At 39.3% G+C, this 13,327-nt stretch overlaps 1 protein-coding gene across 1 annotated transcript in view; it reads left to right on the top strand.

The window, feature by feature from the left end:
* The window catches only part of LOC104949916 (contactin-associated protein-like 3B), a 61,283-nt gene that overhangs the window by 46,778 nt on the left and 1,178 nt on the right, over positions 1–13,327 (top strand). The window contains exons 6-11 of the mRNA XM_010776358.1: positions 1,212–1,387; positions 2,108–2,254; positions 3,721–3,988; positions 5,084–5,233; positions 7,068–7,230; positions 11,074–11,198. Of these exons, the coding sequence (XP_010774660.1) occupies positions 1,212–1,387; positions 2,108–2,254; positions 3,721–3,988; positions 5,084–5,233; positions 7,068–7,230; positions 11,074–11,198 (1,029 nt within the window). The remainder of the gene's footprint in view (positions 1–1,211; positions 1,388–2,107; positions 2,255–3,720; positions 3,989–5,083; positions 5,234–7,067; positions 7,231–11,073; positions 11,199–13,327) is intronic.

Here is a 13,327-nt window from a genome sequence, read left to right as displayed (position 1 = left end):
ATAAGTATTATGTAAACATATTGAGCAGTAAAATTAAAGTGATAACACAAATTAAATATGAGAATTTAGGATAATAAAACAACATACCTACATTTAGCAGTGTGTGATTGTTCACAGTTTTTGGTTAAATCTTAAATCCTACTTATATTGAACTTTAAGTTGTTGAAATGTAAACCCAGCTGAATTAATTTCAATGACTTAAAACCTCAAACATTAACAAATGGTGTCTCATTAGTCTAATACAATTACTGAAATGAAAAAACAACAATTTGTGGTTTTATGAAGAGCTCAGGGTTTCCGCTAGGATTTTTTCTCGCCGGGCAAATGTCCGGACAGAATTTATTTTACCGGACAAATTTGAAATTTACCGGTCATCTTTCAATAATAATAATAAGAATTGTGTAGCAGAGTTTCCGTTAGCAGGTAATTACCGGACTATGACCGGATATGCTGATGTTTAAACTCAGTTAATGGGAGTCATTTTTAAATTGCTTCAGTTTATAATCGTAACATATCGACTTTTCAATAAATGATGCGCAACAACAAACAACATAATTATTACATTCAAATAAACTACTTGTAGTAGATGAAGTGCATTATACTACAAATTTTTTACCTGTCAAATGATCTACCCTCATAAAAATATAAGCTCTTAAACAACGACTCGGTGTATCTCACTCGTTCTGGTGTATCTCCCTCTGTCAGCAGAAACTCTTTCTCTCCCACAAAGTTGAACCTGCTGATGTTGGGCTGTCATTAATTATGTCCTGCTGTTATTTTGCAGTCTCATTATCGAACGTGCTCCTCTCTGCCGGCATACAAATATATTCGCTCTCTAATGAGCGAAGGTGACCTCAGTGACCCGCTCCCTGTTAGAACAAAGATTTAAATATTCCACTCTAGCTGCAACGCATCCACGACTTTGTGTTGATAAATTACACATGAACCTTCCTTTCGGGTTTCCTACTGCCAGAAAAAGTATGTTTTTTTTTGTTTTGGTAAAGTGATTTCTTCAAGTATGTTTGTCCTTGTTAAAAATGCATTAAGGAGGAGGACAGAGACTGCTGACCGTAACCTTTTTTTTTTAAGGTAGTGCAGGAAAAAAAAAGTTCCTCAGCAGGAAATGCACCTAGGAGGATTTCTGCCTATTTCTCCCAGCTATCTATAATGAAGAAAACACAATTGATTGTTTCACACCATCACTTCTGCAGGTGTGAGTTCCTCCTCCAGTGGGCAGCTTCTTGTCTCTGTGGGCAGTCTGCTGGACGACCAGCACTGGCACCATGTGAAGCTGGTGCGCCTCAGCACTCACCTCAACCTCACCGTGGACAAGAACACTCGTCAGGTTCACATACCAGCCGAGCTCAGCCATTGGGACATTCATCAGGTAAGAGAAACTTTCCAGCAACTCTGCCTCCAACAAAATAACGTTCCAGTACAGCTGAAGTGCATTCTTAATTTTATTTTGAGGTAAACACATTTTTTCTCGGATTACGATCACAGCTTTAAAGACCTTGTTAGTGATGCTACAAAACCACTTGGCCAATTTTAGAAAAAGCTTTCTAGTTTGACATAACATTAGTATGTTTGTTACTTTACTTAAATTACAGATGTATAATAAACTAAATCAGTGATGACTTTTGGTTTTACATGGGAAGTCAACTGCAAACTCCTTGGAAAAAATAAGTTTATTTTTACCTATCCACCCACACCGACCTCCCCACTGCGAGGTCTTCCACATGTTATTATACACTTTATTTAAAACTTCTTTATGATACATATAGAACAAAAATAAATATAGGGAAAATGACAATGTACTTTTATTTCCTTGTAATGTCATCTTCAGGAGACTATGATGCAAAAGGGTATTTTTAAGTGGTAGCCTAATCTATACTAAGACATTTAATGTTTCAGACGAAAAGGTTTGTTGTTTTGTCCAATATGGGAGCAGCTTGAACTCATATTGGATGCGTTACTAGGGATACGGGAGCAAACAGAGTCTATGAATAATACGATTGTTCTTTTTCCCAATCAGAACTGGAGTAACCTTTGAATTTTACCTTGGTCCGTGAAAACGTTCAGATTCCATGTGTTGTTTCTTCTCCAGCTGAGTCTGGGAGCTGTCCAGAGCCATGGCCTGCAGAAACCCATTCTATCCAACAGGAACTTCAATGGCTGCCTGGAGAACTTTCTCTACAATGACCTCAACCTGATACACCTCGCTAAAAAGAAAAACCACCAGGTCTCTTTGCTGGTAAGTTACTGGTTCAGCATCTTTGGAACATCAATAGGGAAATCTGCCAGCCAATGTCATCAGAAGGTGAATGTAGATATGTGTTAGTTTAGAGTATGGTATGTGTAAATATTAAGAAGCCCTGATAAACAAAATCTTGAGATACAACGATGGATTTCTGGTTTCAGATACAGCTCTGTGAAAGTTTGTTTATATCCCGGAGCTTGAATTAATTCGAATTTGGACTATTGATCAACTATGAATATGTTAGGTAACTGTGTGAAAATAGTTATACTGATTTAAAAATGGAGGCCTTCTGAAAATTCTAGATATATCTCTATAGGGCTTATGGGTACTGTATTTCTATGTTTCTATTTTGCATTCTTATATAACCATGATATTTATTTATGATTAATCATCATTTTTACATCACTGTTTAGTCTTCCATCATCTTTTTGCCTATTGTTACCTAGAAATGTATGTAAGATGTTGTTTTATTGAGCAGTGTTTGGGGGTATTTAAATTCTGAATGAACAGTGTTTGGGGGTGTTTAAATTCTGAATGAACTTAAGTGTAAACTGTTTCCTTCCCTTCAGACTTTCAGTGCTCCTCCTCCCACAGTGTTCTCCCTTTCCTGCATCAATGTCATTATTATGCTAACGGCCACTTTCAGGATTACTGTTGTCATAATCGTTATTTTCATCATCTGCATCATCATCCTTCTCATTTTCACACCCTTCATCACGTCATTAGCATCATCATAATCTCCTCCATTACCATCTCCAATGTCATCACTTAAACATTTCTTTTGATTTACTAAGTCCAAAGCAATGAGAAAAAAACTGAAGAAGATGACTAGAGACTGCGATAAGAAGAAGAATGAATCGGGACGGAAAAGAAGTAGGGAATGAAAATGAGGAAAGGGGAGGGAAGAGGGTGACTGGAGGAGGAAAAGAGAAAAACTGGAACCTTTTGGTGGTTTGAAAATGAATATGCAAGTTATGCTAATGAGGTGTAATGTACAATTTGTACCTTACATTGTGCGGTGTAGGAGATTTCCCTGGCTACATTATGCTAACCATATCATACATCTTTGTGCTGACTTTCTTAATTCCCTTTATAGGTTTCTTGTAATGTTTTATGGAAATTTAAATCATGCTCATGCCTTTGAACTGCCTTGAACTTTTTAGATCAAACTTTTCTGAAAAGGTTCTTCCATTGTATTATTTTCAATTTCCCGATGTCACGCTGGCATTAAGAGAGGCGAAACAAATCATGGAAGTGGGTGCAGAAGCTGCATGACCCGGTGCTTCTGGCTTTATCGCTTATTTTAGCTGCTCAGCTAATAGCATTATGTTAATACAGATGTCCTTTGCAGAGAGCTGCTGAGGAGACCTCAGTGACATCGAGTCAAAACCGAGTCAGCCTTTGCAACCAATGAATATTCATGTCTTTCTTTTTCATAATCCTCTCTCTCTCCTCCTCAGGGCAATGTGACCTTTTCTTGTGCTGAGCATGTGTCAGTCGCTGTGACGTTCACCGACTCCCAGAGCTTCCTGCAGGTGCCCGGCCTGACGTCGTGGTCTTCAGGGCTTTTCTCTGTGGCCCTGCAGTTTCGCACGTGGAACAAGGGAGGGCTTCTCTTGACCTTTGACCTCCCGCAGCAGCAGGGCACAGTGTGGCTGTACCTGAGTGAGGCTAGACTGCGCCTACAGATCAATAAAGCCGGCAGGGCCCGGCTGGAGCTCAGCGCAGGTCAGTTCAATCAGGATTCTGATGAGTTTCACGTAGCGGGAGGTGTGTCTCTGGTGCCTGTGTTGTTCAGTTGTATTACAGAGATTTCATGACATGTTCTCACAGCTCAGTTTCATGCAATACACATACAATACCAGCCAATTAACAGCCTACAACATTCAGCATCATTCTTACCTATTTCTTGTTTCTTTGCCTGATGTTTTAGTACAGTATGTACTGATAGGCACAAGGTACAGGGATGAGGAAGATATTGAATACAAAGTTAACTGACTGAAATAAATAATTCTGTTGGAATTTTCCTAATGTGGGCCTAATCTATTAATATTGAGTGTATTGTTGACTGAAATGGCAGGGCTTTAAAACTTAACGTGAAACAGACTGTTCTTTACAGCCTTTATAAACACATGTATTACTTGGCATAAAAAGCAGTTTCCTAGCCATTTTGTGTTGTGCTTCATTTAGCACTTTACGTTCAAAATATTTAGTGTAAACGTTTTGTTCTTGATAAAACAGTAAATCCACAGGGCTTAGACTTTCTCACAGTCTTGCTCAGCTGACAGGTTTCCTCTTGATAAATAAGTACCGTAGTTAATGAAGTATGGAGCTTTGGTCGAATGATAACAGGTGGTTATAAAGTGTGGGGGGGGGAAGTCGTAACCTCTATCAAACCTGTACGCAGACAAGACTGCACCATTATTTGGGGAGCTCCTGAAAGCTTATAAGAGTTTTGTTAAATCAAAAATGTTAATTCTGGCTCATTAAATGTTGAAATGTCACAGTTCTCCAGACTATTCATCATAACCTTAACGTGTGCAAAGTTTATAACACTGAAACTTATTTAGTAGTTTTATCACAACTATAAACAGCTTGACATCACCTTCATTGAGTTACTAAAAACTAAAAAAGAGTCATCATCCTGATTTGCAGTCAAACCCAAACAGCAAGGGGAAGAATCAATCGAATGACTTATGAAACAATGACAATGTTATCAAATAGCATTTTTTATGGTGTGTGTGTGTGTGTGTGTGTGTGTGTGTGTGTGTGTGTGTGTGTGTGTGTGTGTGTGTGTGTGTGTGTGTGTGTGTGTGTGTGAAGGCTCAGGACTAAATGATGGTCAGTGGCATTATGTGGAGCTGAACTCAGAGCAAGGTTTTCTGAGCATCACAGTGGACAAAAACGAAGGAGCCACCGCTCACACCCGCATCCCACTTCCTCTAACCGCAGACAGTCAACTCTTCTTCGGTGGTAAGTGAAATAATTCTTACATTATCTGTGCTGTCTCCAGCTGAGGGTGTTTATCTTCAACCCTACTTTTCTGTTGTCTAATATTTACAATTGTACCTCACAAACTGCTTACATTGATATTTAGGACTGGTTAAAATTCATGGGGCCACTCAGGGGGCAATTATCATCGGCAGATCTACTTAGGAGGTTTTAGTGGCACCCTCAAAGGGATGAAGACATAAATAGGCTTTATCTCCCTCTTCATTACTTGCTCATCCTTTCTTTCACTTTTTTTAAAGTTATGTTCCTTCAAGTTATCTTTATCCTCTCCTTTTACTTTCCTTTTCTTTCCTTCCTCTATGCATTTTTCGCTCTCCCATCCCCTTCGCTTTTAATTCATCCCTATCTCTTTCGTCTTTGCAGCGCCTAAATATGCTCTCCCCTCTAATTATTCCAGAAATACTCTTTTACACAGAAATAAAGGAAAATGCTGTAGATACACAGGTTTTAAGATTACATAACACACATTCCAAATGATAAAAGAAGTACAGATTTAAAGCAATTTTGAATCCTAAAAAGTTAACACTGTGTGAAAACTTCTCCAAATCATTTTTGCAGTCATGAAGAGAACAGCAAGAAACAAAGTCACCAAAGATAGCCCCCTTAATTTTATTATAAGAGCTTACGTGAGGGTACACAGACAGTGAGGTGGAGAAAAAAAACACTTGGGAACAAATCTGCAGTGATTATCAAATGATAGGCATCTTGTGCACTTTCAATCTAAAAATGCAACTCTGCTGATGAAAAAAAGTTTTAGTTTTAATTTCTGTAGAGCAACGAAACAACCAAATACGCTCATCATGCAGCATGCTTGGAAGAAATACGTTTATTTTACCTAGGTAAAAGTATAAATGCTATCAAACTATACTTAAAGTACTAGATGTACTAATCATGATTTTAGAATAATGTTTTGCTTATAATATTGTGAGGTTTATTGTCATAACATATACGCAATTATGGTGTAATGATGTATGGTATAAAAAACGTAGATCGCAGGTTCCTCAACAGTGCAATTACAAGACTATTATGTTTTGTCCGTGAACATAGCTTTAATGTACAGCTGGTGAAAGTGGAGCCCTTTTAACCACATTATACACTGCTAACTTTTTTATCTGCCCCTTCCATGTTGTTCTAAATGCAGAACATTCTCAAATAAATCAGGGGCCTCTGAATTGCAGTGGAATGGAAGTATACTGTAAACTAGCCGAAACTGAAGACACTGAAGTATCTCACAGCAATCAAAAAGGGTTGAATTACTTTCCACCCCTGACTGATTAGATGTTGTCTCTCTTCAGAGGGGAATCTATCTCCAGTGCTGAATGGTGAGATTTGTTTGAACCACACAAGTATCTTGGTAACCGATACTGTGCCTAATAACCTAAAAGAGGCTTTTTTCAAGATGACATTAGAAGAAACACACTTTGTTGGCCTTTATCTTCTTGTGTCACAACTTTTGTTGACATTAATTCTGAACTTGCGCTTGTGATGAGAAATATAGAAATATCCTTCACAGCTTGGTAGCCAAGAAGGATCAAACACTTGGAGTCAGAAAAGTCATAATCACTTCAACACTTGTAAGTTTTGACCCCCTATACTAGAATATCCTGTGGAGATTAACATAATAAGACATTCCCACGTGAATTCAGACATAATATTATACTTATAATATGATTTAATATATTCCTAGGAAAAGTACCCACGATCAGTGTTATTATCTGAGGAAAGGGGGAGAAGTCAGTTGTCAATTCAGCTGTGGACCAACCAATAAGTGAGTGTTGTGTGTTTCCCTCTCCAGGTTGCAGCAGCAGTCAGGAGTGTAGGAACCCCTTCAAAGTGTTTCAGGGCTGTATGGGTCTGCTGACGCTGGATAACCAGCCAGTTGATCTGATCAAAGTGCAACAAAGGATGCTGGGAAACTACAGCCACCTGCAGATTGATATGTGCGGCATCATCGACAGGTTAGTCTCCAAAAGAACCAGCTGAATGTTTTTCTGCTGTTTACATGCAAAGTGTTGGGCTGATAAATAAGTGCAATAACTCTTCTTATGATCTTCATCTACTCTGTGGATTGATTTGGTGCAAAGTAGTTTCCACAGTGAGTATTGGAAGTGTGAAATCATTGATAATACAGAGACAATAAATTAAACGAGGCTAATCATCTAGGCTTGACAATTTTCATTATTCCACTCAACAGGGTCAAAGGGAATCATGATTTCAATTTCAGTCAGACAACTCACGTGTTTCTTTAACATGTTTATTAGAAGCAGCATAGTTGAGTTTGGCGACTAGGCTCGGGCCTCATCACTCCATAGATATACATAGCACCATGAGTGATGATTAAATAACTAACCCCCCGAGCCTACAGGTGGAAGCTGGGGTGGTGGTGGGGCAGGCAAGCAGCAGCGACGTGGAAGTAGCTGAAGCAAAGCAGCAGCAAGCAAAGCATAAATAGAGAGATCTGGCAGGTTAAATAGAGCGGCATATTAAGGAGACTCTGTTTGGTTGGCTGTAGAGTGGCCAGGGCAAGACCGGATTAACCATATGGGCAACCTGGGCAAGTGCCCAGGGGCCCTTGAGTAAAGAGGGCCCTCAGTGACAAGATGAAGAAAAAAAAAAAAAAAATCTTTTTTTATTATTATTATTATTATTTTTTTCATCTTGTGTGATGAAGATGATCATATTTAGACTTTTTTTTTTTGTATATAATTGTAACGCAATACATGATTGTCACTAAAAGCCTTGTCTCTACATTACAATAACATATACAAAATAATTGATTAATTAATTCGGTGATTCTCCGGGGCCTCCCACCGCCGCGCAGAGCTTTGTCGATTTCGTCTTCACCATGGTTGAAAAAATCAAATGAATAGTTCCCGAAAGATGATATGATCATTAAATAAATAAATGTGTGATATAGTATTGAGCTGGTCGGATTTAAGCGTGCTTTTTATAGTAAAGCTGCAGAGCTCGTTCAGAGTGCTACCACTAGTCCAGCGTTTCTCAAAGTGTGGGGCGCGCCCCGCTGGTGGGGCGCAGAGATGTGATAGGTGGGTCGCGAATGGACGTGATGAACAGGAGTTTTTTATTTTTTTTTATTAATATTTTGGACCTCAGGCCGGAATCAAACCTGGGTCCTCGCGGGCGTTAGTGGACTGTTACAGCCGGAGACTCGCAACGGCGGTGGANGAGTGCTAGGTAATCTGGTGGTTTTTTTTTTTTTTTTTTTTATATATAATAATTAATAATATATTATTAAAAAAAAATTAATACTCTAGGTAAACACCGCCTGTTATAAATTAACAGCGCCGGGCGGGTGTTTATTTAGTTACATACCCTTTGTGACGCATGTTCGAGATCGGCTAGTTTGTGGCGCAGGAACACACAGGCCCCCGCCCTCTAAGTACACTAACCAACAACCAGCTCAAAGTCTGTGCGGGGTGGCCGTTCGAAGTTTCGTGCGGCGGCACACCTGCGACACAATGCGACTTTGTAATATAGACTTTTTGTTGTGGGTAAAGGGTCCTAGTATTGAAAATATATGGGTGGAGAGGGAGAGAGAGATGGATGGTCCTCTCGTCGATGTTTCGTTACGTCCGTGATAACTGACATTGTGAAAGTGGATTTTTTTCTTTTTTTGTGGTAAAGACAGTGGAGTAAACACAAACTTCTTTCTCGCAGGTCCAATCAAAACACACACGTCAAATGTCTCACAGACAGAGAGTCACTCCATTCTCCATACATAACCCAGTAAACCAGGGATGTGAGTGGGTCGCTACGTGCGTCTTTATATGTAAATAGAGTGGTCTCTCCGGACATTAGTCAGAGGAAAGGAGCTTACCAGGAACATAGCACTTGAAACTTCCAGGCAATCTGAAGGTGTGTCCTTTGCAGCAGGATCGGTATCATACGTCCGTTGGGTACACCGGGGCGGGGAAAAGATCGGAAGGTTGCGAGTTCAAATCCTGCCTGGAACATCACTACTAGTGTGCCCTTGAGTAAGGCACTTAGCCCTCGGTTACTCCAGGGAGAATGTCCCTGTAATTGGTCATTGAAAATCGCTTTGGAATAAGGCGTCTGCTACAGTAAATGCCTAAATTGTAAATTATATTTTTGGGAGAATAAATCCCACAGATCCTCAACTCCGGTGTGTTTCACTAATTATCAACACAACACAGAGCAATAAGAACTTTGGGGGGGGGTGCGGTGCGGTGCCCCCACAAATAGCAAATTTTGTGGGAAACACTGTACTGGCATATGATTTGATTGGCTGACGCTTCCGTCGAAGCTTCAAAAGTAGAACATTGCTCTACTTTTGAAGCGAGCAAAGCGAAGCGACGGAGCCACAATGCAGTTCGGCAAAGCGTGACGTCACCCCATTTAAAGTGAATGGGCAGAAGCTTCGAAGCTTCAACGCACGCCGCCGTGTGGACGGGCCGTTATGGTGCCATTACATTCAACACGACGATGATTCACCGTCTCTGGCGTCGACCACTAGGAAATTCTTGTTCCTCTTTATTACGGCTATTACAGACACTCTGCAGAAAGTGTTAAGATATGTCTTAATGTCGCCAGGGAGGCAGTGATGATTAAAACATCTTTTAAATTCCACATAATGTGCATTATAGTAGGTCATGGAAAGGCTAACCGACATCTCTTTGGGACTGTACCAAACATTTTTGAGGTGAAGACGGAGGGGGGGGTTAAATGTTTTGAAAAGCACGGTCTTCCTACTCCCAGGTTTATTAATATTTTATTTGGATCCTTCTCGTTAATTCGGAGAAAATTGCCTCTCCAACCCCCTGTCACTATTACAAACTAAAAGAGGAAAGGAATTAAATAATTGAAATACTAAGCTAAATAAAAGATGCTATTTAACGTTAAAATAAAGAAGTGGATTTAGACATTTTTACTAATGTACGCATCAATATTTAAGTTGGTGCAGTTTTTTTTGTTATGACAACTTTTATACAGAAATATCTGTGACATCACTATGTAACTCAACACATTGTACGTTATAGGGTAAGGGGCGGGACATCCCAACAAGTCACAGTAGAGACACTAACTACTAATATTAACCTGAACATTAGCATCATTCATATCCTCTTTAAACAACACGTAAGAAGACAGAAGAGTATTAGTTATTTCAACCTTGGCAAAGACAGAACTGACATCCTTTCCTTATCAAATTTGACAATAAAAGCCTTAGACATTTAATATTCTAGGCTGTAAAAAGTAATTTTTTCGTCACACTACAAATCATTTTTGGTCAGTCCCTTATTGAGAAGTAAAGGCATACATTCTGCTGTTTCCTATCTTTCAACATGTCAAGGAAGAGTTTCAAACACCTGATCATTTTGTGTATGTTTTTTGAACAGAAAGAGACATTACACTTCATTGGTAAGCTGTGTTTCCGTAGGTTCACAATCACCCCCACGATGCTATTCTTCATCAGATGTTTAAAGAATGTTATACTAATGTGTCTTAGCAGGACTTAATGCAGCGTAATGTTGCAAATAAATGTTTTAACGAGGACTAAAGACTTGAAGGAAAGCTGCTTGTTAGAGTGCGACGGGAAGGGCTGCTGCGCATCAAGTGTGTGTAAAGCAGAAGCTCATGCATATGTATGGTTCCCCGAGAGTAGTCGAGACTGTGTTCAAACGAGGACTGATTGTGTTAGAAGGGTGTCGGAAAACTTGAATCAAAGGGTCGGCGCGCAGAATGGTAAACACTGTTCACCGTCTATAAGGGGAGGGCAACAAACGAGGCTTGTGTGTTTTAATTAAGTTGTTATTCTCACGCAGGAGTGACCCTCCCGAGCATCCATCGAGTGGTAAACACTGCGCAGGGAAGTCTCACAGGGAGGGCGTCAAGTGGATTGTGTCAGTGGTCAACGTGGTGGGAGTTTGCCATCAGCAGAGTAAAAGAAGTGAGATTACAGAAATGATATATATAACACATTTACATACAAATGTGACAAATGGCTCTGCTGTTGCATCCTATCAAGGACATGTCATGTGTTAGGATTTCTTTAAAGAGTATTCTCTGCTGTGATACAGTAACAACTTGGTCAAATCTCGTTTTATGCATCTGATAAAACAGTTAGGTATTCTGTATATATTCCTTACAAACGATATCATCATCACATATTTAGGGCAGTCTCACAGGGAGGTCGTCAAATAAAGATTTCTATCAACGGAGCTCTTTAAGATTCTGTCTGTGGTCAACGTGTGGGGAGCTTGCCAAAAGAAAATCAGCAGAGGAAAATAATTGAGACGACAGAAATGATATCGCAAATGATTTTACAATTTGACAAATGGCTCTGCTGTGGCATCCTATCAAGGACATTAGGATTTCTTTAAAGAATATTCTCTGTTGTAAAAACTTGGTAATATTTTAAATCTAGCACTGCCTCTTATGCATCTGATAAAACAGTTATGTATTCTGTTTATGTTCCTTACAAACGATATAATCATCACATATCCTAACCATTCCTAACAAGGACGTGTAATGTAACTGGATTTAAGACTTTTCTCTGCTGCGATACAGAACAAAAACGTTGAATTTTGAGTCTAGCAGTCTGCCTTCTATGCATCAGAAGAAAAACTGTTATTCATTCTGTTAAAGGTGGGGTAGGTAATTTTGGAGAAACCAGCTCGAGTGCGCTAGAATTTGAAAATACACAACCGGAAAAATCTGCCCCTTCCTTCAGACTTCCTTACAGAGCCCCTCCTCCAACACACACGAACGCGCACATGACCAATGAGGGCACGAGATAAGTTTGTGCACAGATGGAAGGCTGACAGGCAGGTAGGCCATCCAGTTATTTTAGCCGTCTGACTCGACTCACAATGGACAGTTTTTTTTAAATAGAATCATAATCGATGCAGTAAAACCATTAAAGATTGTCTTTTTTTTTACACTCATCTCTAATTTCTTGACTAAACCCGATGCCTACATTTCCCATAATGCAACTTCACCACCACAAGTAAGTGTGCAAATAGAAAATTGGTGGTGGTAATGCACAAAAAAAAATTATGTAAAAAATGCAGGATTCAAAATACTATGATGATAAATGTTTTTGGAGGAAACAGTTTCAACACCGTTGTAAAACCTCACTTGGTTTTGGTGAATAACACTGAATTTAAAATGAACTATTGTTTGATTGAAATGAAACTCCACAGGGAAACTTATTTATTCCAGAAAAGAAATGGCTGATTGTTTGTCTCTTGCAGTTTCTTAACACTTATTCAAAAACACTTTGAATCAGAATTGTAAAAGTTGAAATGTGGGTTTCTTATAAAGCTTGAAATGTTAAACATTTCCAAAATATACAAGCCTTTCTTTGACGATAGAAAGATAGAAAGAAGCGAGGGCTGTTCTGAGATCCTGGTGGACGGGACGGTTCACTCCTCTATCCTCGGGAAATTCACTGAGGCTTTATAATAACTCTCACTGCCAGAAGGGTTGACAAAGGTCCAGTGTTGACATTAAATTAAAAAAGCAAACAAGTTAAACTAGAGACCAAACTCAATTACCATGTCAGGGTGCTAATTAGCAAGGGGACGTTAGCTACAGTACTTAGCTAGGGAACATTAGCTATTTCGATAGCGAATTGTAGCTATTTAGCTGGTGAACGTTATATATCCATATATCTATCCATCCATCTATCCATCCATCTATCCATCCATCTATCCATCCATCTATCCATCTATCCATCTATCCATCTATCTATCCATCTATCTATCCATCCATCTATCTCTCTATCCATCCATCCATCTATCTATCTATCTATCTATCTATCTATCCATCCATCTATGCGTCTATCCATCCATCTATCCATCCATCTATGCGTCTATCCATCTATCTATCTATCCATCTATCTATCCGTCTATCTCTCTATCCATCTACCATCTATCTCTATCCATCTATCTATCCATCTATCTATCCATCTATCTATCTATCCATCCATCTATCGCTGGTGAACGTTATATATCCATATATCTATCCATCCATCTATCCATCCATCCATCTATCCATCCATCCATCTATCCATCC

The sequence above is a fragment of the Notothenia coriiceps genome, unplaced genomic scaffold (assembly GCF_000735185.1).
Source record: "Notothenia coriiceps isolate Sejong01 unplaced genomic scaffold, NC01 NC01_scaffold00000339, whole genome shotgun sequence".
NCBI lineage: Eukaryota > Metazoa > Chordata > Actinopteri > Perciformes > Nototheniidae > Notothenia > Notothenia coriiceps.
Note: the sequence above shows the minus strand (reverse complement) of the source record. Positions and strands in the feature narration are given on the sequence as shown.